The sequence below is a fragment of the Arvicanthis niloticus genome, chromosome 20 (assembly GCF_011762505.2).
Source record: "Arvicanthis niloticus isolate mArvNil1 chromosome 20, mArvNil1.pat.X, whole genome shotgun sequence".
In the NCBI taxonomy this organism is placed as follows: domain Eukaryota; kingdom Metazoa; phylum Chordata; class Mammalia; order Rodentia; family Muridae; genus Arvicanthis; species Arvicanthis niloticus.
In genome coordinates, this window is record NC_047677.1 from 40,808,608 (window position 1) to 40,836,138 (window position 27,531).

General features: G+C 46.9%; 1 protein-coding gene across 1 annotated transcript; it reads right to left on the bottom strand.

The window, feature by feature from the left end:
* Nucleotides 1–581: 581 nt before the first annotated feature.
* On the bottom strand, nucleotides 582–27,359 carry Prmt2 (protein arginine methyltransferase 2). The gene is made up of 11 exons (XM_034524649.2): nucleotides 27,222–27,359; nucleotides 26,205–26,303; nucleotides 18,456–18,581; nucleotides 17,549–17,731; nucleotides 13,646–13,807; nucleotides 11,495–11,659; nucleotides 8,913–9,088; nucleotides 3,396–3,525; nucleotides 2,697–2,833; nucleotides 1,752–1,923; nucleotides 582–1,147 (listed from the first exon to the last, which is right to left on the bottom strand). Exons 2-11 carry the CDS (start codon nucleotides 26,256–26,258, stop codon nucleotides 1,115–1,117), a joined length of 1,338 nt encoding a protein of 445 aa, XP_034380540.2. The 5' UTR covers nucleotides 26,259–26,303; nucleotides 27,222–27,359; the 3' UTR covers nucleotides 582–1,114.
* Nucleotides 27,360–27,531: the final 172 nt, after the last annotated feature.

The window sequence follows — 27,531 nt, forward strand, 5'->3', positions numbered from 1 at the left end:
GCTTCCTCTACCAAGACACCAGAATGATTCAGAAAGAGGGATGACGTGTAGGGACGTGGGAAGGCCGCTATACCAAGTTCCTCACTGAAACAGGGATAACTGGAGTCTAAGAGTCTCTACCAGGAACACTCACTGAAATACCTCCTAAGTAACCTTGGATCAATCAGAATTGTTGTAGAAATGAAGTGTCTACTGCTATAGTCTCCTCCCCCCAACTCAAGACAGGGTTTCCCTGTGTAGCCCTGGCTGTCCTGGAACTCACTCTGTAGACCAGGCTGGCCTCGAACCCAGAGATCCACCTGGGGCTCACATACAGTTCAGAGAGTTGGTCCCTCGTCGGCATGACGGGAAGCATGGCAGCACACAGGCAGGCATGTTGCTTGAGAGGTATCTGAGAGTTCTATATCTGGATAGGCAGGCAGCGGGAAGAGAGTGACACTGGGCCTCACTGGAGGATTTCCTCCAACAAAGAAAGCCACACCTCCTGATAGTGCCATTCCCTATGGGGGCCATTTTCATCCAGACCACCACACCATGCTTATGAGAAACACTGTATATTCACAGAAACAGGAGAGAGAAGATGTGTTCATTAAAAAATATTTATTGAGCAGGTACTATGTCCCACATATAATTTACCCATAAGACGTTACACGCGGCTACCCATGCAGAGCCCACTGCACACGCTGCCACCTCCAGTCCTTGCACGGAGACACGGGTGCTTGGCCATCTCTCACACTGGAGCACGGTTCTGTGAGTCACCATCCATAGGTGCAGCAGCTGGCCAAAGGCATCAAGGACACCACTGACACAAGGTGCAGACATCACAGTCACAGGTACATGGGCTGAAATGTGTGTCGGGGGGGTCTACAACTACTCCCAGCTGGGAACACGGTCACCACTGGCAGCCGACGGGCACCACAGGATGAACACCAATATACACAGCCTACAGGAGAAACGACACTGGGGGGTGAGCTGTGAGGGGTCCGGTGTCACCTGCTAGGTGGAAGGGGACAGCATGGGACGGGTGAGTGTGGACATCACAGTAGGTGGTCAGGTGCATCTTCTTCCACCGAGATGCATACCATGACCACGACTCCCACGCCCTGCCTAACCGTCACCTCCAGATCGGAAAGACTTTCTCTCCAACCTGTAAAAGACAGAATTTAAAAAGAGCCGATTCACCATTTCTGTTTGATCGACATTTCCGAATAATTTGACAATGGATGGAACGGCATTCCGAGTGCCCATACTTATATGACAAACATCTTGACACTGAATATCAAATTGCCAAAAAATAGAACCATTTGATTATTTTTCTTCTCTTTCTTACATTAATGCTGCATCTGAACACAGAGCTCTAATTTCCAGTAGCCCTTTAAGACCTGAGGCCTGACCCCCAACCCAACTCTATGCACCCCAGGTCATTCCGCATATGGAATATGTTCTTCACACATGTCTCTTCCCGGAAAAGTGCAAGTAGCAGCCCCGGGCAGGCATAGCATTTCTCTAAACAGCTACATTAAACAAGCATTAAGCCTTTACCTTCTGAAATGGTCCATCTCCCATAATAGGAAATGAGGAATCTATCCAATAACACCTTTGTCCTGGATGAAGATTATAATGATACAGGAAAGGCTAGGCCAACCATGACAGGGGACACGCATCTGTCACGGTTCTTAATAACCACACAGAGTGGTCTCTCTGAGATCCAGCCCCCAATAGGACCTAATTTTTACAAAGAAGTATCTTACTCTTTGAGACGTGGGATCGAGTGCGGACGTGACAACCCAGCTCAGAGAGACGGACATGTGCCTTCTCCATACCGGATTTCTTTGTAACACAACAGAACCCGTGACCACATCTCCTGTGTGGACTGGGACTGGGTCATCCATCATAAACAAGGTCTGCTTCCAGTGTGTGGTGCTGCAAGACAGGAGTGGCCACTTACAAGCCTCATCTGGCAGCCCCAACGAGGTCCTCTGCACTGATGGCCTGTCCTGCCCAGGAACCTAGGAATACGGAGCTTAGTCTTATGCTAACCAGTGACGCCCTCCCATAGCCAACCCTATGATCTGAAGTCTTTACAGGATCAGAACTACACCACAGACCCTGACACTCTGCTCCAGATGCAGCAGAGGGGACATTACAGAGACAGCTTGGGTTCCAGAAGGCGAGGAAGGTTCACCTGAGTGGCCTATACAGGGCTGAGTGACTACATTGGGTTCTGTGTCCCCAGGCCCAGAGGATAGAAAAGGGCACAGTGATTGAGTGATCTTTGGTTCCAGTCACTCTTCAAATGTCCCTGTCCATCCTTTCCTCTCTGATCTGGACCACAGGGGCGGAGGCGGGGGCAGGGCACACACAACTGACTCAACCTACCACCTTCATGGAAAAGCAAGAGGCTGGATGGCATCATGCCACCCCAGTGATTTATCCAACCTCGTGGGCTGAGGGGCCAGGAGATGTCAGGGGGGTGAAGCTCCAGGTCTAGGATGCCCGTCTACACTAGGAAAACTTCTTAGGAAGTCTAATCTCTTGGTGAAGGATACCCAAAGCACCCCTTACCGCCCCACGTAGCTGGTTGAGGGTACCCAGAGCAAGCCAGCCTGCTTCCATCCACTCCTTATCCCCCTGCCTAACCCCACCACCTCCCCCAGCTCCCCACACCTCCCCCTGCCCCTCGTAGGCTCACTTACGGGTGCAGTGGGCCCGTGCTCAGCACCTGCTGAGGCTGGCCCTCCTCCAGGCTCTGGAAGTGCACACTGAACCAAGCTGTAAAGCCATGCAGGGTCCCAGCCTTTTGGATGTCAAATCGCAGCTCACCACGCATGGTCTGGCCCCGAACACAGGATAATATGTTGGTGCCGCACACCTGTGCCAATCCCAATACCCCCAACCCTAACCTCAACTGAGCGAGCAAGCCATCCTGGATCCTGTGGATAGCCTCTCACGTGGTTTGGGCTCCACTGAGCACAGCTACCCCAAACTCCTTTGCCCACCCAGCAGTCACAAGACCTAACTAACCATGGGAGAGGTGTCGAGAATTTTTGTCATTCATAGGGATGCAAACTGCTGACAGAATTTGTTACACATAATTACAATACCACAATAAACGGACTATAATTTGTACGGTTTTTAGAATGCCAAGAATATCAAATAAATGTAAAAGAATAACTGAAGACAGTGAAGAGATTAAATATATAGAAAAACATGAAAGATATAACCAAAATAGAACATAAGGAAAACACGGTTCATATTTACTGGTGTAATACAGTCATCACTAAGATACCCCACCACACACACACACACACACATGAGACACTTGCTGCATATCTGCTCTTGATACCCAGTGTCTCTTGAAACAATGTAATGTCAGAAGCACGCCCATCTCTCACCTCCAGGTCAGAGACCTGCACAGTTCTCATGTCCAACTGCAAGATTGTGCATGGCTCAGATAGACAGTCTTCCGGCTTCAAGATATGATTAGACTTTGGCCTTGAAAAGAATTCCTTGATCGCTAAAGACCTAGGGGGAGAGTTAAAGAAAAGGCTTGAGGTGCTGGCACGGGTTTAGCCGGAGGTATACTGGCGGTGATGAATGAGTGCTGATGGCCCAGCCTGGAGGATCATCCCCTGCTGGCCAGGCTCATCTTGCAGCCTTTCTGAGCCTCACTAGTTGGCCCCCAGAGCCTGCTGGTCAGTGGGCCCTTCCTTAGCCTGTCAAATATAGGGACCTGAGCTCTCAGAAGCCAACCATGACAAGTCAGAGGAGAACTGGAGAATTGGAGAATTGCAATGACATATCAAGTCTTCAAAGCCAAGGATCTCAGGTTGAGAGCTGTCACAACGGCTGCTGCCAAGGGCTAAGGGTCCCTACGTGTGGACTATAAAATTGGGATACTGCTTTCTGATGCTTCTGTCTGCTTCGCTGCTGTGAGACACTTGGGGACAGGAAAACTGCCATAGGCCAGCACTAAGCAGGGCTTTCCCTTGCCTATCTACCGTGACTCCTGCCTGGGTATAACCAAAGAGCTCTCAACATGTTACCATGTCTTCTCATGTTCATGTCATGAACAGGAGAACAGCAATATACAAGACACTTCCCTCTCTGTTCCCTTTGGGATGTTGAACGAGGGAGCAAAGATTCCATATATTAATTAAGGAAGACATGGTGTTTTTATATTGCATTCTCTATTGTTTTGACTTTTTAATTAAAAAATAAAATACAATGTCTGTAGCCCCATGCTTTACCACCAGTACCCCACTGTCCAAAAGTATTTGAAGAAGCTGAGTCTGATCTAGCCCTCCCTGAAGAAATCGGTAGTTTCTTGTACTTGGTAAAGGGGCTTTCCCAGACCACCACCTGGCTCTCCAGGGGAAGGAACAGCTCGCCACATTCTTCTAATAAAGGCAGCTATAAGAGACCAAAGGCCTCATTCCACGGCTCAAGAGAACTGGAGTCCACAGGACCAGGAAATGAAGTCAACTATCTTCAGATATATTGTGAACAGCTTGGGTATATCTGCTAACGCTCATAACAAATTCAGAGCACATGTTGGGAATTAACTGTGTTTCGACATCCCACACACTACTGAAGACTTTCACCATTTCAAATGAACTTCCCCCGACTACCCCTAGAAACCTAAGGCTGTGGGACGCGTCAATCCTGTCTTTAAAGGAGCCTGTGGTTATGAGGCACTGCATTGCTTTACTGTTGCTATGATAAAACACCGTGACAAAGCATGACTTATGGAAAAAGGAGGAGTCTGCTTGAGCTTCTGGCTCCATAGGAGCTAAGAGTCTGCCGTGGTGAGGAGGCATGTGGCAGACACAGCAGGCAAAGAAAACATATGCACGAAACAGAAAGAGTGTCTTAGTTAGGGTTTTACGGCTGTGAAGAGACACCGTGACCAAGGTAAGTCTTATAAAGGACAGCATTTAATTGGGGCTGGCTTACAGGTTCAGAGGTTCAGTTCATTATCATCAAGGCGGGAGCATGGCAGCATCCAAGCAGGCATGGTGCAGGAGGAGCTGAGAGTTCTACATCTTCATCTGAAGGCTGCTAGCGAAATACTGGCTTCCAGGCAGCTAGGATGAGGGTTTTATAGCCCATGGCAACAGTGACACACCTACTTCAACAAGGCCAGACCTACTCCAGCAAGGCCACACCCACTCCAACAAAGCCACACCTCCTAATAGTGCCACTCCCCAGGCCGAGCATATACAAATCACCACAGAGTTACTAGAAAGTGAAGCAAGGCTAGCATCTTTCAAGGCCCGCCCCCAGTGACACACTTTCTTTGACAGGAGCACATCTAAGGCTCCCCAACTCCAGTGCTACCAACTGGACACCACGTGTTCAAATACCAGAGCCTATGTGGGACATTTCTCAGTCAAACGACCTCATTCCACTCCCCGGCCCCCAAAGGCTCATGGCCACATCATAATACATGCACATTTGGTCCAACTTCGAAAGTTCTGGTAGTCTTTCAGAGTAGCAACATTAGTTAAAGGCCCAAAGTCCCTTCTGGGCATCAATGTGATCTCTCAATTGCAAACCTCTATAAAATCAAAAAATCAAATACATACTTCTAAAATAATGGCAAAGAATACACATTACCATTCCAAATAGAAGGAATGGGAGCATAGAAGAAATACAGGATCGAAGCAAGACCAGACCGAAGCAGGGTGACTGCTAAGCCCTCCAGCTCCATGTCCAATGGCTGAGACTTTAATCACACAGGGATTAGATGGCTCTACCCACTAGTTTTGCTGCCTGTAACATGTCTCTCTCTCAGGCTGGTTCTGCTACCTAAATGCAGCTCTCCTTGATAGATACCTTGCTATTCTGGCATCTCCGACATCTTGGGGTCTCCACCACAACCAGGCTTTCTATTCAGTTTCACACAATGGCCTCTCAAGGCCTTCCCCTAGGGTCTCCCCTGTCACACACAGCCTAAGCCTCAGTGGCTTTCTGAAATTATGGAGGAAGAATCCCCAAACTTTTCACTCTTGCATCCTTCATGCCTATAAAGCCAGTATCTCATGTCTTAGTTACTGTTCTATTTTGGTGAAAAAACTCAATGACCAAGGCATCATACAAAGGAATCATTCAATAGGGGGCTTGCTTACAGTTCCAGAGGGTTAGTCCGTAATCGTCATGGCAAGAGAGCCCAGCAGCAGGCAAGCAGGGATCACAATGGGGTGGTAGCTAAGAGCTTACATCCTGGTTGGCAAGCAGCAGGCAAAGAGAGAGATGGCCTGATGTGGGCTTCTGAAACGTCAAAGTTCACCCCAGTGACACACCTCCTCCAATGAGGCCACACCTCCTCCAATGAGGCCACACCTCCTAATCCTTTCCAAACAGTTCCATTAACTGGGGACCAAACACTCAAATATATAAGCCCATTCTCATTTAAACCACGGGAGATGACGAGTCAGGCTTAGCTGCCAGCTTGGGACTGATCCTGAATCCCTTGAAGCACATGAGCAGCAGTTGTGATTTCTTTTTTGTTTTTTTATTCGGTTGTTTTTAATTCATCTGGGCAGAAGACCCCAAAGGCTTTCCTTCACAGGCTGGAAGCTTGGCGGGGTGGGTGTTCTTCTGAGTGCACCCTTCCCCTTGTCCCAGGGCTGAGCAGGCCTCTCCACAGCCTCTCTTCTCGTGCTGCCTTGGCTCTAATGTTTGCTTCATTTGCTCTATTTTCTATAAACCTATGCTTTTTCTTTCCATCTGCCCTGCTTGCTCTTTTGTATCACGGACCCCGCCCCTAGGTGCTATCACTGACAGTCGTGCCACAGTTTCAATTTTATGCTCCTGAAACCTCCTCCATCATGGAAATTGGCCCACTGCTTTTTATTTTAGCCTCAGGCAAGTTCTTAGGACAAGGGGAGAAGGCAGCTAGATTCTTTAACAAACTATCACAAGAATGATCTCTATTCTGGTTACTGTTAAAGTCCTTGCTTTCCTCTGAACCCTCCTGGGCAAGGCCCCTCCAGTCTCCTTTGCTCCTGACCACTGTCTCCTAGGCTCCGATGAGGATGGCGCTTTAGGCTCTGCTTACAGCAGTCAATTGCTTCTCTAGTCCAAATGTCCCAAAGTCTTTCATATTCCCCAAACAAAAAAATAAACAAACAAGGTCAGGCTCTTCACAGAAATAGCCCACTGCCTAGTATCAACTTCTGTGTCGGTTATTTTCCTGTGGCTTGGTGTTACATGGTATTAAGACACCATGACTAAAGGTGACTGAGGGAGAAGCGTTCATTGGGCTTACAGCTCTAGAGGAATAAGAATCCATCGTGGCTGGGAGATGAGGAAACGGGTAGCAGGAAGAGCAGCAGGATCAGGAAGCTGAGAGCAGAGAAAGTGAACCGGAAGTGGGACGGGGCCATCAGCGCTTAAAGCCCACCCCCACTGACAGACTTCCTCTAGCAATGCTATACCTCCTAAACCTCCCCGGGCGGACCTACCAGTTAGACACCAAGTGTTCAAACATCGGAGCCTACGGAGGACAGTTTCTCGTTCAAACCACCCAGAAAGTTAGAAGGTTTGTCTCGGGGCCCATTCTAGAGCAGATTCATTTTAGGAGGCTCTGTCTCTGATTCCGGGCCTGTTCTAGAACAGAGTCTCATTCTCAGTGGGGTCTCTTTCCTCATTTCAGGGTCCACTCTCCAGCAAAGCCTCACCTCAGGAGGTCTCAATTCCTGTGTTTCAGGACAGCCTTGCTCCCAGAAGGGCTCTTCCCACACCCACCCCCCATGTCAAGGTCTGCTCTAGAGAAGAGCCTTCTTCCTGAGGCGTGAGGTTCTCTCTAGGCTCCTTGTACCATACTTCCCTTCAACAGTAAGGAGCTGCTTGCTGTATTAGGTTCTGTTACAGTGAAAACCAGTGTTAGAGTCGAAATGGCCAGGTCCTGAATGCTGAGGAAGGTATAAAAGCTTACATCTGAATGTGAGACAGCCAAGCTGACCAGGGATGAGGAAGAACACCGGGAAAGACTAAGCCATTCCCAGCAGCCCCAGCAATAGAATCCTACGGCTGCCCCTTCCTCCAGTAAACTTCTCAACTTTATGGGTTACACCTTTCATGTGTTCTTTTTGGGGGAGTGGGGGTCCAGAGTCTCACTTCATAGCCTTGGCTAGCCCAGAACTTGCTAATGTAGAGCAGGCTGACCTTGAACTCATAGATAACTACCTGCCTCTGCTTCCTGGGCACTAAAGGCATGCACCACCACAACCAGTCTCTTTTTACATCTTCTTACATCTAATGCATCAAATTATATAATTAAAGTGTGGGTAAAGATAGCTCCTAAGAAATCCTCCGTCTACTCTTTCTAGGAAAGGAACCAGCTTAATTCACTCCGAGGGTGGACAATCTTGATACTAGAGGAGCCCTTTATTCTTGCCACTTGGCTCAGACAGCACTCCACCCAGGCTGGGGTACTTACTTCCCACTTTACTTGTATGTAGGCCAAAATAAACCTTGACTATTTGCTTGCTCTACCTGTGTCCTGAAGAGTCTCCTCCAGGAATCCAAGAATTGGGATGGCTGCCATAGATGCGGCCAGAGGGAAGGCAGGAGGAGACATATCTCCCCACCTTTAACAGGTTCCCCATACACATAACCAATAAGGAGTCGAGAGGAGTGGGCAGGGGAAGGCCAGGGAGACAGAAACAAGAAAATCTCAGCAATGTTTCTGAGTTCATTCTGGGTCACTGGAAGATATGTACGGTGTGTCATTCATAAAAGAGGGAAAATTGTGTCTTCCACAGAGTAAAGATTGACAGGGCCACCTCTGCTTCTCAGACACATTGAGACCCTCATCAACTGCCTGCACAGCGGTAACCCCTGTAATCGGTGGCAGTGGTCAACCCTGCAAGTGACCCACCCTGTGAGTGGCCACGCACACCTACTTGAGTGCACTGAGGTTGAACTCGTACGCGTTGTCCCAGAAGAGCACCTTGCTGTGATAGTCTTTCTCGGCGCTGCAGGGTACCAGATGCAGCGCGGCTGTGGTTGGCCAGATAACGCCATCCTCCTTTAACCACGCGTCCCGGGCATACAGGATGGACTCGATCATGAACTCAAACTGCCGGGACGAAGAGATGCAGGTGTGTCACTGAGGTCTCGCATACCACAGCCAGAATGCCACAGCCCATCCTATAGTCTTCCCCAGAGACTATCCCAGCTGGGCCGGGGAAGCATCTGTGAGAACTTGGGGTCTGTTCTATGCCCTTTTGAAAATGTTACATATACGTCACAGTCTGAACAGGGCTCATGTCATTTCCCATTTAACTGACATCCAAGGGGAGCTTACAACTGACAGATATTCTCGCACTTGCCCCAGACTAACACTGGGAGTCATGCTTCTAGATTTTAAAGTGTTCCCCCCACCCAGGTGCAGCCTGGCTCTACCTAACAAACAAGATTAGCTCGCCTGTAGTGTCCCTGGCATTTTCATATTTCAAGCATATAACTGTGGGTCCCTTAGAAGAACAGGTGCTTTATCTTCTCCCCTCAAGCCCTCAGGAAGTGCATCAGTGAAGTCTGTCACCTTTAGGTGACACCTTTAGGATTCAGTAGGACCAACACAAACAGGCCAGGCTTCCTTTGTACCTAAACTTAGTTCAAGCTCAGGAACAAGAGAGTCAGGGCAGGGGCTGAAAGGCTAACACCAGAGGTCCCTCCGCCTTCTGCCCTCACGGATGGGAAGCCACAGAAGGCTTCACCTTCTTGGTAATCAACTCAAGTTTTACAACAAACTAAAGACTGTAAGAATTTATAGAATCTGGAAAAAAAAAACACAATTCAAATCACACACACAAAAAAAACCCAGCCCCTGAAGGAACTGGATTATTTTCAAGTACTGTTCCTTCCGCATGCGTTCACAATATGTGCACACATACGAAATAGAGATTTGACCTTCACATTTCAGCTTCTGTTATCAGATAAAACTGCCCTGACGGAGTATACATGCTACATAAACTTGGGAACCCATGTGATGTGTCCCCAACAGCCAGGTCAGCACAAGCAGTAGCTCTGTTGACACACCTCCCGCCCTGGCATTCAGGAAACTCTCCATCATCTGAATGGAGTCCCGCAGTGAGGAGAAGCCTTTTGAGGTTGTCCTCCTTCCTTCAGTGTAGGAGGTTGGGGCTGTCCACAGAAGTTCCCACTGTGGCTGGCTCGCTTGTATAAAATTGCCAGTATATCCATTAAACAGCTGAAGGTTGTTTGTAGTTTGCGTTAATTATAACCAGAACTCATACAGTTGTGCGTGCGTGCGCGTGTGCGTGTGTGTGTGTGTGTGTGTGTGTATGTGTGTACAGTTACACTGCTCTAGGTACTTTTAGGTTATCTATTATATCGTGCTGAATCATGGGAAATGGTGACTTTCAGAGGAACAGGGTCCGTGTCACCTAAGTTACTGAATCTCTGTGCCCAGAGGGGACTCAAACAAGAGCACTCAATAAGGACGGGCTCATAGCTTCTTTAGCTCCATCTGGAGTAACCTCCCCTGGCATCTGTCCGCACCCACACCTGTGGCTACCCTGGGAAGAACAACTGGGGGCTCCCTGGATCATGTCTGGGATGAAAGTCAGGCCACTGCCATACATACTTCAGGGAAGCAAAAGCAAATGCATATTGTACATCATCTGTCTTTTCAAAATCATCTCAGGCTGAGATATTGCACAAAATACCTTGGGTTTCACAATACTAGGCCCAGCAGGAGAGGGCTAGACACATAACTGCTGTCCCTGCCTGACCTGAGCGGCCTCGAAAGAAAGATGCAACGATGCTATATAACACAAACAAGCAAGGAGGGTCATGGCAGATAAGTGAACGAGTTAACCAGGTCTGTCTGATTCGTTCTGTGAGTCCTGGGAACATGACAGGCTCAGTGAGAGTCTCACAGCACCAGGGCTAGCGTATAGCAGGGGGAGCCTCGAAAGCGGAAACACTGCTGACTGAGGAACCGCCCTAGAGGTCTGCTGATTCCCCAGGAAAGAGCAGATGATCTGGAGAGCTCAGGAGAATGCTACATTCGTTCATTTATGGAGCGCATTGTTGTTGTTGTTGTTGTTGTTGTTGCAGTTAAAGATTTCCTACAGTGAGCAGGTATCATCCAATAAATTAAAAAACACAACCCTTGGGCTGGAGAGATGGCTTGGCAGTTAAAAGCACTGACTGCTCTTCAGGAGGTCATAAGTTCAAATCCCAACAACCACATGGTGGCTCACAACCATCTGTAATGAGATCTGATGCCCTCATATGGGTGTCTGAAGACAGCTACAGTAGACTTTAGGCCGGAGCAAAAAGGGCCAGAGCAAGAGGAAGAAGGAAAGGGGGGGAAAAAAACAAACAAAAAAAAATCCTTCAGAAAAAAAAAGTCAGAATTAATCATAATTTTTAAAGACTCCTCAGATGGTCCCAGGGTACTAGGTTCAGAAGAAATGAGACCCCGCCACCACCCACAGACCACCACAGGCATTACCAACAGGCAGGTCCCCATCCACTCCGACACCAGCACGTCCACCTTCTCGGGCAGCACCACGTCCTCCACCTTCTGCTGGAACACAGTGATCGTGTCGGCAAAGCCGTTCTGCAGGACCAGCTGACCGGTGTGTTGGGCCATGTCACTGGCTTCCACTGCGTACACCTGGAGCAGAAAGGGCACCCGTTAGCACATGACCTGACCCTCACACACCCAGTCATGTGACCTCTATTCTCCCAAATCACAACCAGTCCTGGAACAGTGGTTTCAGAGGACTCTGCAATGTGAATGGAGACCTGTGGCAGGCCAAGGCATCAGCGCTCCCGTAGTCTGGAAGGGATACTGGAGAAAGTACCACTGATAACTCTGCCTTCCACCTGAGCCTCCTCAACAAATACATCACAACTGCCGGCAGCCAGGACCTCAGCTCTGCTAGGTGGGCTCTCTTATATGACACACACATCCTGAAGCCACAAAACAAGTGCCCAGGACAATAAAGAACAGTGTACTGGCTGGTTTTATGTGTCAACCTGACACAAGCTAGAGTCATGAAAGAAAAAGGAGCCTTGGTTGAGGGGATGCCTCCATGAGATCCAGCTGTAAGCCATTTTCTCAGTGAGGAAGAGCTCAACCCATTGTGGGTGGGGCCATCCCTGGGCCGTTGGTCCTGGGTTCTACAAGAAGGCAGACCAAGAAAAGCCATGGGAGACAAGCCAGTAAGCAGCACCCTCCATGGCCTCTGCATCAGCTCCTGCCTCCAGGTTCCTGCCCCGTGTGAGTCCTGCCGGGGCTTCCTTCATGATGAACAGCAATGTGGAAGCGTGAGCCAAATAAACCCTTTCCTCCCCAGCTTGCTTTTTGGTCATGGTGCTTTGTCACAGCAATAACAATCCTAAGCCCAACAGTGAGTATGTCTACGTCCGGGGGACAGCCATACAGATGCTCAAGGGAGAACTGGAAGAGTATCTGGATGTTGCTCCTCACTGGCAGTATCTGGGTACAGTCAGCACTGCCTTGTACCGGCTTCTTGGCTACTCCAACAGATTGTCATGAGGCCACAGTACAGCTCAGCAGAGATAAGCCACAAAGGGGAGGAGAAAAGGCCAAGGGCCTGTACGGGGACAACTCAACTACTTGTGGCCCAGGGCAGTCATATGCACCCACCATTTTCTATAGTGAGCTAAACTGACATGTAGGGATGATATTTAGAAAACGGTGCTCGGTCTGGCTTGTTCCCAGGCAGCCACCATGTTCTCACTGCTCCTCAGCTCTGACTGGGGCTCCAGCTAGCTAGATGCACAGGCCCTGGGACCCACGAGACGCCAGCATGGGGGATGGCTCTTCCAATCCATCATTAATCATTAATTAATCATTAATTATTTATATTACTAATTATATTAATAATCCATCATTAATTAAATAATCATTAATAACTTAATGATTATTTAAAGGATTTATATATTTAGAAATGCTCAATCAACAAGATGCTCACACAGTTAGAGTTGTTACCCAATATCTAACCTTTTGATAGAAGTTGCTACCCAGCCGGGCAGTGGTGGCGCACGCCTTTAATCCCAGCACTTGGGATTTCTGAGTTCGAGGCCAGCCTGGTCTACAGAGTGAGTTCCAGGACAGCCAGGGCTACACAGAGAAAACCTGTCTCGAAAAACAAAAACAAAAAAACAAAAAAACAAACAAACAAAAAAGAAGTTGTTACCCAGGACAGCTTTCAACCCATCAGTGGTCTCCATGGCTGCTAGCCTCCTTTTCTCCTCCCCTTCCTCTCTTTCTCCCCTCCCCTTCCTCTTTTTCTCCTCCCCTTCCTCTCTTCTCCCAGCTCCACCTCCTCTTCTACTTCCTAATCACCAAGCTCCACTGTGAATACAATGTAGCATAATAAGTATCCTGCTACAGTAACACCTCACAAGTGTCCCACTGACAGAATGCTAATGACAGAATCTCTGTCACTGATGTGTTTTGTTCCATTTATGTTGTTCACGGCCCATATGGTATGTCATAGTCTCAGTAAATAGCTGAGCCAGAGGTCTACTTCCCTCCTGCGAGCAGAAAGCAAACCACATGGTGGCCGCCTGTCCAGCCAGCTGCTATGCTGGCCCACAGCTGGGCACAGATGGGGGCAAACACACTTACTGCCTTGGGCCGGGCATGATGTGCGCAGAAGAGACTGATGATGCCAGTGCCGCAGCCCACATCCAGGATGACCTTGTCCTTCAGGGACTCCTTGTTCTGCAGGATGACACTGTGGTACTTGGTTGTCCGAGGCTGGTCAGCCAACATTTCCAGGTGAAGTTTCTAAAACCAGTACATAAAGAATCACTGCAAGGGCCTGGACCTGAACCGCAGACAACGGGGAACACGGCACCCATCCTAAGATTATTAGCATCCAGAGGGCTTATAATATCAAAAGATCAAATATGCCCGGAGTATTTTCTCACACAGCGCACAGTGTGAGAAAGGGAGGCTTCTGGAACTATCCAGAATTACCGCTCTACCTTCAACAGACTCTTCCCCAAGTCAGTCAGATGAGCGGTAACTTGATGTGGACCATACAGAAGAGAAGAGTGAATACGCACACTTCCCAAGGCTGGAAGGACCCTGCATCCTCACCAGGTATCCATCAAGAGAAAATCCTGGACATCCTGCAGGAGGTGACAGTGAGAGTCTTCCCAAAAAGCTTAGTGCTCAAATCCTTATCAGACTATAATGTGTGTGTGGTAGTGGGGGGGGGGGGGAGGAACCAATGCTCTGGCCAACCCTACTACACTTGGAGGTGAGAAAACATCTGGTCTCAAAGAAGCAGAGAAAGCCCCTTCAGCAGCTAGCAGAACCATGGCTGTGAAAGAGTTAAAAAATTTTAAACCTTCCACAGATGGAGTCAAGAGTGCAGATCAGCTTGTTCTGCGCTCTGGGTCCTAGGAAACTAGCTATCCACAAGACAAAATAAATAAGATAAGAGTTCAGAGGTGGGAGTTCAGGACAATGTGACCAAGCACTATGGGTACCAGGAACTAAAAACTGACCATAAGATAGATTGAATAGGGTTTGAGCTGAGAGTTCAAGTTAGCGTGCCTGTGCACCCTAGATACCAGGAACTTGGCTGACCACAAGATAGATGGCTGATTACATATAGGCTCTTAGAGAATAGCCTGTTCCTTGTACCCTGTCACAAACTGAATAATGGGCTGGGACTTTCCACAGGTGTGCTCCAGTAGCCCTCCCTTACTCCCCCTGGGTTGTGGTCCCCCCCCCCAGTTGTGGTTTGGGGCTTTACATTCTCTATGTCTCCAAAGCCCCAGGGTCAGACCCCACTGCCCCTGCGTGGGTCATGGGTCTTGACCTCAGTATACTGATTAAAATATGCCTCTTGCTAATTACATCAAGTTTGGTGTCTTGCAGTTAATGGGTGGCCGTGAATTCCCAAGGCTTGGGTGAGGGCCTCCATTCGTGGGGGCCTTACAGCTGCAAGCAGGACTTCAACCACCACAGTGCACTCAAACTATAAAAGCAACCTTGAGGTACCACTGGAGGGAGACAAGCTACAGGATGCACAGAGAACTGCATCTGCTTCCCTCCCCCTCCCCCCCCCAGGTGTCACCAAGACAGTGCTCAAGTGCCACCAACACAAACAGTAGGTCTGGATGGGGCCTTCAGAGCCCCAACGGCTGCCCACAAGTGACATGATCCCACAATGAAAACAAAGTCTATCCTCAGTCTATCCTCCCTCGAGAGGGAGGCTGTCTGTGTGGATTAAAAAGTCAAACCCCACTATCCTGCCTACAAGCAACTCGCTTTAAATAGACAGACTGGGCTAGAAAGGAGAAGATGGAGAAACAACCAGGTGGATCTGCCATGGGGTCTGCAATGACATTACACGGGACACTTCAGACTGAAGGATGTTCCAAAAGCACCAAGCTTGGTACACACCCACACAGGAGTCCATTCATCAAATGGGCATCAAGTTCTAAATACGTCTGGAGATAATAACAGAACTTCCAGACATACAGCCCAACCACAGGAAGCAGAAGCAGCAGTGTAGCTGCAGATTCTAGGGCCTTCCTTTCACGATCTTTGCCAAGGTGGACAGGACAGCCGATGGTCATGAAGACCATCACCCAACAGTGACAGTGAACCAGATGTGCCCAAGGATGAACACACACCACACGAGGAGCACCTTAAAACTGCAACAGAGGAAAGCTACACCCGCAGGGAAGAGAAGGTCAGCAACAGTGCCATCGCTTCTCTCTAATCACGGACCCATCCACGTGGTACCAGGTTTGCCGTGGAGAAAAGCACAAGACGGTAATAACTATAACGCCGCCAACACCTAAGACTTCAAGAAGAATGCTAAAGATCGGACCCAACAGAGCTGTGGTCAGAGCCACAAACTGTAAGAGAATGGACAGGAGACTCCAGAAAAAAAAAAAAAAAACCTTGAAATGCACTCTGGGATACATTCAGCACTTGTCCATCCGTCCCTGGAGCTGGACGCAGGTTATTTAGAGGACAAACTAAGGCAAAGTGTCTCACACTTAACAGCAAGTAAATTCCGTGTGAGGTTTTCACAGTTTAGTACAGAACCCTAGCTATTCTAACAAGGGCATCCTCACACCATGCTGCTGAGGGAAGCTAAGCAGCCACCGTGGTGTCTGCAAGCTGCTTTTGTCTTTCTTTCATTGTGTACCTTGTCCGAAGGAACTAAAAGCTGTCTTGTTTCATTTTGTTTAGGGGAAGGATGTTGATTTTTTTTTAATATGTATTATTTTATGTGTATGGGTGTTATACCTGCATGTATGCTTATGCCTGGTACCCATGGAGGCCAGAATAGGGTGTCAAGAGTCCCCAGAGCTGGAATTACAGATGGTTGAAAACCACCATGTAGATACTGGGAATTGAACTTAGGCGTTCTGGAGGAACAGCTAGTGCTCTTATCTGCTGAGTCATCTCTCCAGCCCCATGGACTAAAAGCTTTAATCATATACACACATTAGTGGTTTCTAGATTCAATCTTGACATACGGCATGTCCAGGCAGGCCCCGTATTAGATGCTTTCCTTTGTAAGATTTGCCTCTGTCATGGCATTTCCACTCGGCCTCCATCTGTATGTAACCTTGACCTTAGTAGCAGCTCATTTTTACCTCGTTTTGAGCCATTGGGTTACTGTCCTCCATAGGGGGAGGATAAAAAGATGATAGGTAGGTAGGAATATTGTTGGTTAAATTATCTAACTTTTCTGCTTCAATTTTAAAATGAAATATACTAATTTTTTAAAGAAAAAAAAGTAGAGAGAAGGAAAATTAGGAATTTCTTGCTCTAATATTTAGCCAGAGTCAGCAGATGAAAGCTACAGGTCAATCAGCCCACCAAAGGGGCTTTTACATTTTTTTTTTTTTTATGTATGTGAGTACACTGTTGCTGTCTTTAGACACACTAGAAGACGGCATCACGATCCCATTACATATGGTTGCGAGCCACCATGGGGTTGCTGGGAATTGAACTCAGGACCTCTGGAAGAGCAGTCAGTGCTCTTAGCCACTGAGCCGTCTCTCCAGCCCCCAGCTTTTACATTTTTTTAAAAAAAAATGTTCTTATTTTTAAGGAAAAGAAAACCATACAGAGATATATGAGAGGCACATGAATTTCAGATTCCTATGTCCATGCATAAAACTCTGTTGTACCGCGAGCGCGCTCACGGCAAGTGTCACGCCTAGCATGGGTCACTCCATGGTGACAGAGCAGAATATCCTACTAAGACCCAGGTGCCTCTGAGTCCACAGAAAGGTCTGCATCTGCACCCTAAATACTAGGAGGAGCCTCACCTCCATCCCCACCCCCACCCTCATCCCCGTCCCCGTCCCCAACCCCAGCTAAACAGAGAATCCCAGAGTTCCATTGCTAGCCTTACCCCCATCCCCACCCCTATCCCCACCTTCATCCCCACCCCATCCCATCCTCATCCCCACCCCCACCCCCACCCCATCCCCACTCCCAACCCCACCCTTCCCCCAGCTGAACAGAGACTCTGGAAGGCAATACCAGGGTTCCATAGCTGTCAAAGTACTCCTCGTCTTGCCAGGTGTCCTCAGGGTCATAATCCTCCAGCTGTTTGCCAAGGTGGTTCGCGGGGATGTACCCACAGCAGCCTGCACGCTCACCCCACCACCAGTCCGCCGTGGTTTGTCTCAGGATGAGAATCTTTTCTCCTCTCAAAAAGCTGAGCTGGAAAACAGTCACCAGAACAGGAAGTTACAGCTGACTGGCATCTCACCAACAACTGGGTGGCACGTTCCCCACTGTTGGTGACCAGATCACAATAACCTCGGTGATCACCAACGGCCTGCAAAGAAAAAAAAAAAAAAAAAAAAAAAAGCAATAGCAAGATAAAAGTGTTGTGCGGGGACAGCCATCAGAAAGAACACAGCCTTCTTACAATTACATGAGCGTGCGTGCGTTCGTGTGTGTGTGTGTGTGTGTGTGTGTGTGTGTGTGTGTGTGTGTGTGTGCGTGTATACGTACATTTGCCACAGTAGATGTATTGAAGCCAGAGTGTTCCCTCTACCATGTAGGCTCCAGAGATCCAACTCGGGCTGTTAGCCAGTATCTTTACCCACTGGGCTATCTTGCCAGCCCTTACCTAACACTTAAAAACAAAAGCAGGCAGCTATGTGTGGCTGATTCCATTAAGAGACTCCACAGACTTGTGTTCCTACCAGACTCAAAGAACAAAGGATGATAGCCTTGCTGTTCTGTGACCAGGAGGGTTCTATACCAAGTTCTCCAAGCAGGGAGGTGCTTCCCCATCCTGCAGGAATCTCTATACCCTGATGAGGTAGTCTGTTAGGCTAAGGAGTGAACCATCATACGCAGATCTTGCTTAATCTCGTGAGTGCGAATTCCGCTATAAAGTATTTTGAAATTTCGTCTGAGTGGCAACCACAGATACCTGTGTCTCATCAGTGGCCGTATAGTCTGCAATGGCCACGAATTCCTCAGGCTGCAACTGAAGCTGTAACTGTGCCCCATCCTGCAGGAGCTGCATCTCACAGCCATAGTCCACGGGGTCTTCCTCCTACCACCGGCAAGGACAGACAGAAGGACAACACTGTGAGCTTTGTTGTCTGTGTATGTCTCTCTCTCTTTCTATCTACCAAGTGATTGTTTCAGACATCCATGTGAGCAAGTATTTGTTATTCAAATAATCGGAGTCACCTTCACTAGCATACTTAGGGCTGTCACCTTTGGTCTACCTTTGTATCTCCAAGACAGGGTGACTTAGAAAGAATGTCCACAGGGTGCTGGTCCTTAGCTTTACCTGCTTACTTCCCAAGAGTGATACTCAATTGGTGACAAAGGTACCACTGCTCGTTAGACCTCATGGACCTCTTCAAACCTGAAGACAATGACACTAGGCAGATATAGCAAAGGCCTATGGAAGGTGCTGGAAACTGGTATAAACCTCTACCATACTGCAAACAGAGATAAAGCAACCCAGCTAGGACCTATACTGCTGAGACTTGGCAATGCATGCATGGCCTGTGCCACATAGCCACCGTCTATCAGAATAAACATGCCTTAAGGACATACTGGGGGCTGAAGAGATGGCTCGGTGATCAAGAGCCCTGGCTGTTCTCCCAGAGGATTCAAGTTCAATTCCCCGCACCCACGTGGCAGCTCACAACCCATCTGACACTCCAGTCCCAAGAGATCTGACACCTTCTAGCCTCTGCAGGCAATGCATGCATGTGGTGTATACACATACATGCAAGCAAATCATACACATAAAATAAAAAGAAAAGACTTTAAAAAAAAAAAAAACAGTAACTTCAATATAACCAACAAAATCAAAACTACCTAAGAGATAATGTTTATCTTCTCCCAGATACCTCAAATAATGATGCTAAAACAGCAAACTATGCTTCCTTAGGACCTGCATGGTCATGGCCTTTAAATTTTACCATGTTGATACATTCTGCCAACCCTAACTATAAACAGTATGGGGGCCTCATAATGGCACCTAGGATTCCAGTCACAAGAACTTTTTTAGGAAAAATAAGTAAAGTACCTCATGCCTTTAAAAAAAAAAAAAAGAAAAAAAAGAAACAAAAAAAAAAAACCTCCACTCACTTTTTAAACTGCTTCATCTCTAAACTTCCTTGTAAGTAATACACTTTAAACAATGTAACCTTCAAAAGCCCTAAGTTATACGCTTTAAACAATGTAACTTCAGAAGCCCAGATGATCACATCTTAGAAAATGCACTAACTTGGTTTTGCTCTGATTCACCTAACCGTTCTTTTCCCATTAGTCAAGGATCTAGCTTTTCCTGAGTGGATGCACATCATGGAGAACAAACACATCACATTTTGTGGCTGGGGAGATGACTCAGCAGTTAAGAGCGCTGGCTGCTCTTTCAGAGGTCCTAAGTCCAATTCCCAGCCACCACAGGGCATGTCACAACTGTCTGTAACTCCAGTTCCAGGAGATCTGATCTACTTCACATAGATATATATGCAGGCAAACACCAATGCACCAAGTATTCAAAAAAAAAAAAATCACATTTCTGGTTCCTGTGTAATATTCCAGTCTATGAATCATCTGAACTTACTTATCCAATCCCCTTCATTTGAATATACAGACTACTCTGTTTCTCCTGTTATCAATTATTAATTTTCTTGAACACAAATCATCTTGCATGTGCCTGAGAAATTCCTGCAGATAAATTCCTAAAGTATAAAGCTGGTCTAGACTATCATCTCTTCTTGTCTGAGGGTGTTGCTTCTTGATATTTTTGAGACAGGGGTTCGCTGTGGAGTTCTGGCCAGCCTAAAACTCACTGTGTAGACCAGGCTGACCTCAAGTGCTGGCTCTTGCCTCCAGAGTCCCAGGATTAGATGTACCACCACGCTCTGCCCAAGACCTTCACGCCTCTGGTTTTCATTACATCGCCAAATGCCGCCAGGACTATACTACGACTCAGTGAGACCGAGACTTATTCCACTTGCTGAGCATAAAGTATGAAGAAGCCATGTCCCTCATTAACAGCAGACACTGATCACTTTATCTGTGCCTATCTGATGGGTGGCGATTACTGTCCTGCATTTCCACTTGCCTGCCTTAGTGTGGCCCTTCAGGATTCTCCGAGCATTTATTGGGCCTATTTTAATTTTGCTAAGTGACCATTTGTACTCCAGGCCTTTCTCCTATTGCAGTAACGTGACTTGCTTTAGCATGGTATGTTTGCCTTTGGCTTGCCCTCCACCGCTACACCACTCTCTCTGTTATGTAAACCCTTTAGATCCACTCCAGGCTGCCATAGCACATGTCCTCCCTCCTCTCATCCCCCCCCCAACACACACACACCTCCTCTCTTTTTCTCAACCTCTCCTTCCATCTTCCCCTCCCTCTCTCCTTTTTCTAAGTAGACGTCTCCCTTTCAACATAGCTTTGTGAATAATACCTTACATCGCCCCCTTTTTACAGTTTAATTTTCTTATATGTCTTATAGAAAATGCCAATGTTTTCATAAACTACTGAATTCGACTTGATTCTTCAGCCTCTGAGTTTCTTCTGACGACATTTCCTACCACCATTTAAAAAAAAAAAAAAAAGGTCACAGAAAGCTTGTGCATGTGTATCCTTATACGAAGACTTTATTCCTAGGAGACAGACTGTCAGGCTCAATGGGTAAATCATTTCCAAAGATACATCATGCTTTTCCAACTTAAGAGTCCACCATTGTCTACTCTGCCACCAATGGGGTGGGTACCCTTTGCGTCAACACTTGGCAACCACAGTCATCACTGATGCTTCAACTTGTGCTGGAGACTAGTATAGTGGGTGTCTCGGATGTTTACTTTCAGTTGTTCAACCATCACTCTGTAAGGGCTTTTGTTCTCTGGGTTTCGTTGACATTATATTGTTGCTGCTCCTCTGTATAACCCTTTATATATTTTGTTTTTCCTATCAAACCTCTGTGGGATTGAAAGAACTCTCCCCACAGTACAGATCTGCTCTGAGGTCTCAGACAAATGCCTTTCCGAATATACTGTTCTTCTTCTTCTTTTTTTTTGAGACAGGGTTTCTCTGTGTAGCCCTGGCTATCCTGGAACTCACTCTGTAGACCAGGCTGTCCTCGAACTCAGAAATCCGCCTGCCTCTGCCTCCCAAGTGCTGGGATTAAAGGCGTGTGCCACCACCACCCGGAGATACTGTTCTTCTACTTACTGGTTTAGAATTTACAAAGTCAAAGTCAGGCGGAAGCCAAGAGAAACAGCTCAGTGTGTAGGATCTATTGTGAGTTTGGAAACCAACACTATGGTTTCCAGGTCCCCCCCACCCCCTACACACCCACACCCCTAACCCCAGCACCGCAGGGAGAGGAGAGAGTGCTCACTGGAGCTTCCTGGCTGCCAGTTTAGCCCCCAGTTCAAGAGACCTTGTCTTAAAAGCAGAGAACAAGAGAGCAGCAAACCTAACATAATAGGCAGGAAACAAGGAGACAATGGAAATGAATCCACACCTAAAGCCATCTTCAAAAATTAAGGTGAAAACTGGGCCATGTGACAGACAAATTTAATCCCAGCACTCAGGAGGCTGAGGCAGGCAGGTCGGTGTGAATTCAAGTCAGGCCAGGCTACAGTGTGAGTTCCCACACCAAAGAAATGAAAGCAAAAATGTATTTCCATTCGAACTAAGGTTGCCATAGCATATCACAAGAAACTCATGCTACTAACCAATGAGTTTTTGAGGCTGAAGAGACTGAGCCCACGTGGAAATTAAGAATGCAAGAAAAGGCCTGGTGGGGTGGCTCAGCAGTTAAGGATGCTGGCTGTTCTTCCACAGGTCCTGAGTTAAATTCCTAGCAATCAAATGGTGGTTCATGATCATCATAAAGGGATCTAATGCCCTCTTCTGGCATGCAGGTGTACATGCACACAGAACACTCCAATATTTAAGTAAATACATAAAAAAAATTTAAAGGTTAAAGAATGCAAGAAAAGACAAAGAAGGAACCACTTTTCATACTTCATTAAAAACCTTTGCTCCAGAGGGGAACTGCAACCCCATAGGAAGAATGACATCAGCTGGCCAGACCACCCAGTGCTCCCAGAGACTAGACCACCAACCAAGGAGTGTACAGGGAGGGATCCCTGGCTCCAGATACATGTGTAGCAGAGGATGGTCTTAGTTGACATCAATGGGAGAGGAAGCCCTTGGTCCTGTGAAGGTTTTGAAGTCCCAGCATAGGGGGATACTGGAGCAGTGGGGCAGGAGAGGGTGAGTAGGTGGAGGAGCACTCTCATAGAGGCAAAGGGGAGGGAGGAGAGGGAGGATGTGAGATGAGGGGCTTATGGAGGGGTAACCCGGGAAGTGGGATATCATTTGAGATGTAAATGAATGGAATGATTAATAATATGTATGTATGCATATATATATGTATATATGTATATAGATATATATATACCTTTACTCCCTTTAAAGCCAAAAGTGATAATTTCTCCCAGAGTTCACAACACATGTGAATTAATGTTACAACTGGAATTGAAAATGGAAAATAAAAATAACTCTTAAGACTTTTACACTGTAAAGTAGAAAGTATGTGCACGCCAACTCTCTGGTTAGCAACCAAGGCAAGATCTAAAAGGTATAGCCAGCAAACCAGTAAATGCAACACATAAAATTCCATCAATTCTCTTATTAACCCAGAACTGGGCAGAAATGGCATAAGGTATAAATAAGAACTGTAACAAAGAGAAAGCAAATAGCAGTATGCTAAAATTGTCTCTCTCGTCGGGCGGTGGTGGCGCACGCCTTTAATCCCAGCACTTGGGAGGCAGAGGCAGCCGGATTTCTGAGTTCGAGGCCAGCCTGGTCTACAGAGTGAGTCCAGGACAGCCAGGACTACACAGAGAAACCCTATCTCAACAAAAAAACAAAAAAACAAAAAACAAAAAAATTGTCTCTCTCATTACATTCAACATTGATAAACTAAAATACTCCATCACAAGGGCAGAAACTATGAACAACATAAACAACTGGAAAAATGGCAGGCACAGTGGTGTGTACATGCAACCCCAGAGCTCAGGGGATGGAGGTGTGAGATTCCTGGAGATCTCTGGCCAAGCAGGTAAGGCATGACTGTTGTGCACTGGGCCAATGAGAAACCCTGCATCAAAGGAGATAGATGCTACTCTTGAGGATGACACCCAAGATTGTTCCTCTGGCCTCCATAAATGCACACATATGTGTGTATATGTACATGTACACATATGTGTGTATATGCACGCACTCATAGAAAAGATTTATGATCAAAAACCATTTGATCTTCATGATGGGGATGGAGTGCTACATCCAAAACGAGCAATTTTACAAAGTGGGATGTAATACATTTCCCAAGGGTTCAAATTATAGCACATGTCACAGTCTCCAGCCAAATGCCATCAAGCCAAAGCTCAATCATAAAACAGTAAGTAGTAGCTCCCAAATGTGGGGCCAGCAAGACAGTGCTTCCTGCACAGGTCAGATAACCCGAGTTCGATCCCCAGATCCCATGGAAGGAAAAAATAAAGTACTGAAAACTGTCCTTTGACCTCCACGTATGTACTGTGGCATTTGCACGCCCATACATGTACACGTGTGTGTACAAACCAACAATAATAAAATAAAGATAAGTCCCTAATATTTAGAAATCAAGATACTTCCAAATAGTCTGGCAATTTTTTTTCTAATTTCCACTGTGATGCATTAAAAAACATTTTAACAATAATGAAAACATAGAACATTTAAATGGACAAGGTGCAGACAAAGCAGTGTTTCAAAGAAAAGTTAGCCTTGAAAGCTCAAAAGTTAGAGAAGAAATATTTAAAGTCAGTGATACAGCCTTCCACATCGAGATGTCAAAAAAGGAGAGAGAAAGAGAGAGAGAGAGAGAGAGAGAGATCTTAAAAGAAAATACTGATAAAGGCAAAAATCAAATAGAAAACAAAAGAGAAATTCAACAAAAACTGACTCTTTAACAAGGTAAAACGGACCCTGAAAAAAAGAAAATATAAATTCCTACAATAGCACCTCTTCCCTAGCAGGGCCCAGTATTAATTGAACCGCTGAGACACTCCTAAGAGTCATCCGTCACTGGGGCAATCAGAAGACATTTCTAAGTCACCGAGCTGTGTCATCTATGACATTATTGTGGACTACTGAAGATCAGTGACCACAAAAAGTCACTCGGAAACTCAAAAGTATGTGGTCCTTCCGCCCTCAAAGCTCCACAGAGCCATCACTGGGTCTCTCACCTGAAGCACCAGCTAGGGCAACAAGTCCTTACCACCGCCGCAGCACCATGGGGAGGCAGGGGAGGGGATGTGGAATACATCTGAGCTCTCAATGAAAGGTTAGCAGTGAGATGTAAACCCACTGCATAGTGGTTTAGAGACCACAGCATCCCTACACAAAACTCAAGACCCTGCAGATTCACAGACGGAGCATACGCAGGAGACCTTGCCTTGGCAGGACCAAACCGCCCAAATAACATTCCATAGCTGCAGAAACAGCGATACCACCTACACAAGCCTCAGAAAACACACACAGCAACCCCCAACTCTGTTCAGAGGTCCTTCGTTTTGTTGGTTTGATTGGACTGCTTAGTTCTGGCTGGCCTGGGGACCTTTATAAGTTCATCAAGGTACAGACAGTGCACAAACAGACACAAAGGAGTTGTGTGCCTCTAGAAATGGAAAGAATGGTTCTGGGTTTGAGGACAGATCTCTCTCTCTCTCTCTCTCTCTCTCTCTCTCTCTCTCTCTCTCTCTGTGTGTGTGTGTGTGTGTGTGTGTGTATGCACACTTTAAGGAAACCACAACAAAAATATTAAGTTTTTTCATCTCTGAGTAACAGATCCTCAATGTCTACAATATTATTTTGTAGCCGTCATAATATTTATGTTTCTCAAAAGGAAAAACTGAGCATTCATAGAATTAAAACATTTTGTGGCTGAAAATGGAAAATGATTAACGAAATGAAAAAAAATTCCTACATAATGCCCAATACATGCATACCCAGTAGCTGAGCGTGGAGATACTTTTAATCCCAGTGTTCAGAAGCCAGAGGCAAGCTAATCTCTGTGAATTTGAGACAAGTCTAGCTAGTCCAGGCCAGCCAGGGATACACAGTAAGACCCTATATCAAAAAGTTAAGTAATTAAATAAATTAAGACCCAAGGAATGTCAAAACATTAAAAGGAAAAAAAAAACTTGCTGAAGCTGACACCACAAACATGAAAATCTTTGATTTTTTTAAAAAAGCCTTTTTATTTAAATAGTCATTTCATTAATTGTACATAATCAATATTCCTTAAGATTGAAGGAGACCTTTTCTCTGGTAACATGAATCAAACTGGAAAACAGCTTGCCAGCATGGATCTTCTCGAGTACCAAGCATTTTCCTGATCCTGTGCTAAGACCGTCTAAGAACATGTCCAAACTGTGGCGTCTGAACATGCTTAAAGGGTTCCCTGGAATGTCCATGACACCACCCAGCATGGGATCTAATGATCAGGTACATCCCCCTGCCTCAACATGCTCTAAATTCAAGCATCTTCCTGTTGGCTGCCACCTTGAAAGACAAGGAGAGTGACATCACGCCTGTGAGCTGGTGCAGCTCCTCTGTACAAACATCACACGTGGCTCTTACGTACCAGAACCGGGGTGACCTGTGACTCACTGCTGGGACCTTCACCTGGTGTCTCCATAGTTCATTAAGATCATGGTGCTTCACTTCATTTTCTCTTCCATGTCTACTCGAAAGAAGAGAGGAAAAAAAAACACACACAAAATGTTACACCGATTGGTCATTCAACTCATTTCACCTCTACAGTTTACTGTATGCGTAAAGAACCGTACAGGAACAGAGTTTTATCATCACAATTCATTAGAGGGTTTTTTTTAAATTAAAAACTCCAAATACTGTGTGCTTCCTTTAATATGCTAGGTATTACATTTACTCCTCTGAAGCCTGTCTTTACTTAGAATAAATCAGTATCTTTTTTTTTTTTTTTTTTTTTTTTTGGAATGCTTAACAGCTTGCCTAGTACTTGGCCTAATCCACCGGCAGAATTGAAATCCGCATGCCGGGACACCCTCCTATTCTTTAATTCTATTTTTTTTTTCAGGGGCACTGTTACCCTACTGGCTCTGAGATTAACTTCAATTACATCTATTCTTTGTTTAACCCCTGTTGTACTTCCAGATCGGGACTTCATACTTACTTCCGTAACAATTAGAATCACAAATAATTTACAATTACATTTTCAGTGAAAAACTTGGGAGGGTGCCTGGAGGAAGAAAGACAATGAATTTGCGGGGTCCCTCCAGGCCAAGCGGGTGAGGCCATTGAGGCCAGGAGTATAGAGGCATGCAGGGGGGGCGTGGCTCAGGATACACAAGACAGGTGGGCGTGGTCCTGGAAGGGCGTGGCTCTGGGAGCCAGTGGAGGTGCGCAAGGGAATTGAGAGGTGCCACGAAAGGAGAGGGGAGAGGGCGAGCGTTGCTGAGAAAGGAGGACGCTGCAATAGAACCTTCGAGAGGGCACTCTAAGCCTCCAGCGGGGGCGGAGGCCTCAGTGCGCTGGAGACACGCACACGGAAGACCTTTTGCCCAGCATGCCCTGCCTCACCAGCGATCCGGATGTCAGAGTTGTCCATTAAGAAACCTACCTCGGCCGCGTTTCTCCGCCGAATTCTAGGCTATACCAGAAAGGAACAGATGATGACCACCCAAAGCCTGAGCCGCCGCCCTGGACCTGCGCAAGCGCGGAGCACTTCAGCTGGCCGAAGAGCACGCCCCGCCCCAGGCCTCCGTGTCCTGCGCAAGCGCAGTGTGTATGAACTAGGTGTTGAGTGATGTACACAGCCTTGAGACAGGGGTTCTCTCTGAGAGCTTGTCACTCAGCGCAAGCGCATTTTATGTCCCTGCTTCCGGCCGATCGTACTGGGCCTCTAGGCTGCAAGAAGCAGGTGAGGAAGT

Excerpts from the sequence above, each read along its gene's own strand:
- Prmt2 (XM_034524649.2), bottom strand. The coding sequence starts at position 26,258 with ATGGAGACACCAGGTGAAGGTCCCAGCAGTGAGTCACAGGTCACCCCG. Across the intron at positions 17,732-18,455 it reads CGGCCACTGATGAGACACAG|CTCAGCTTTTTGAGAGGAGA; the intron begins GTATCTGTGGTT and ends ACTGTTTTCCAG. Across the intron at positions 3,526-8,912 it reads TTCAACCTCAGTGCACTCAA|GTCTTTAGCGATCAAGGAAT; the intron begins GTAGGTGTGCGT and ends CTCTCCCCCTAG.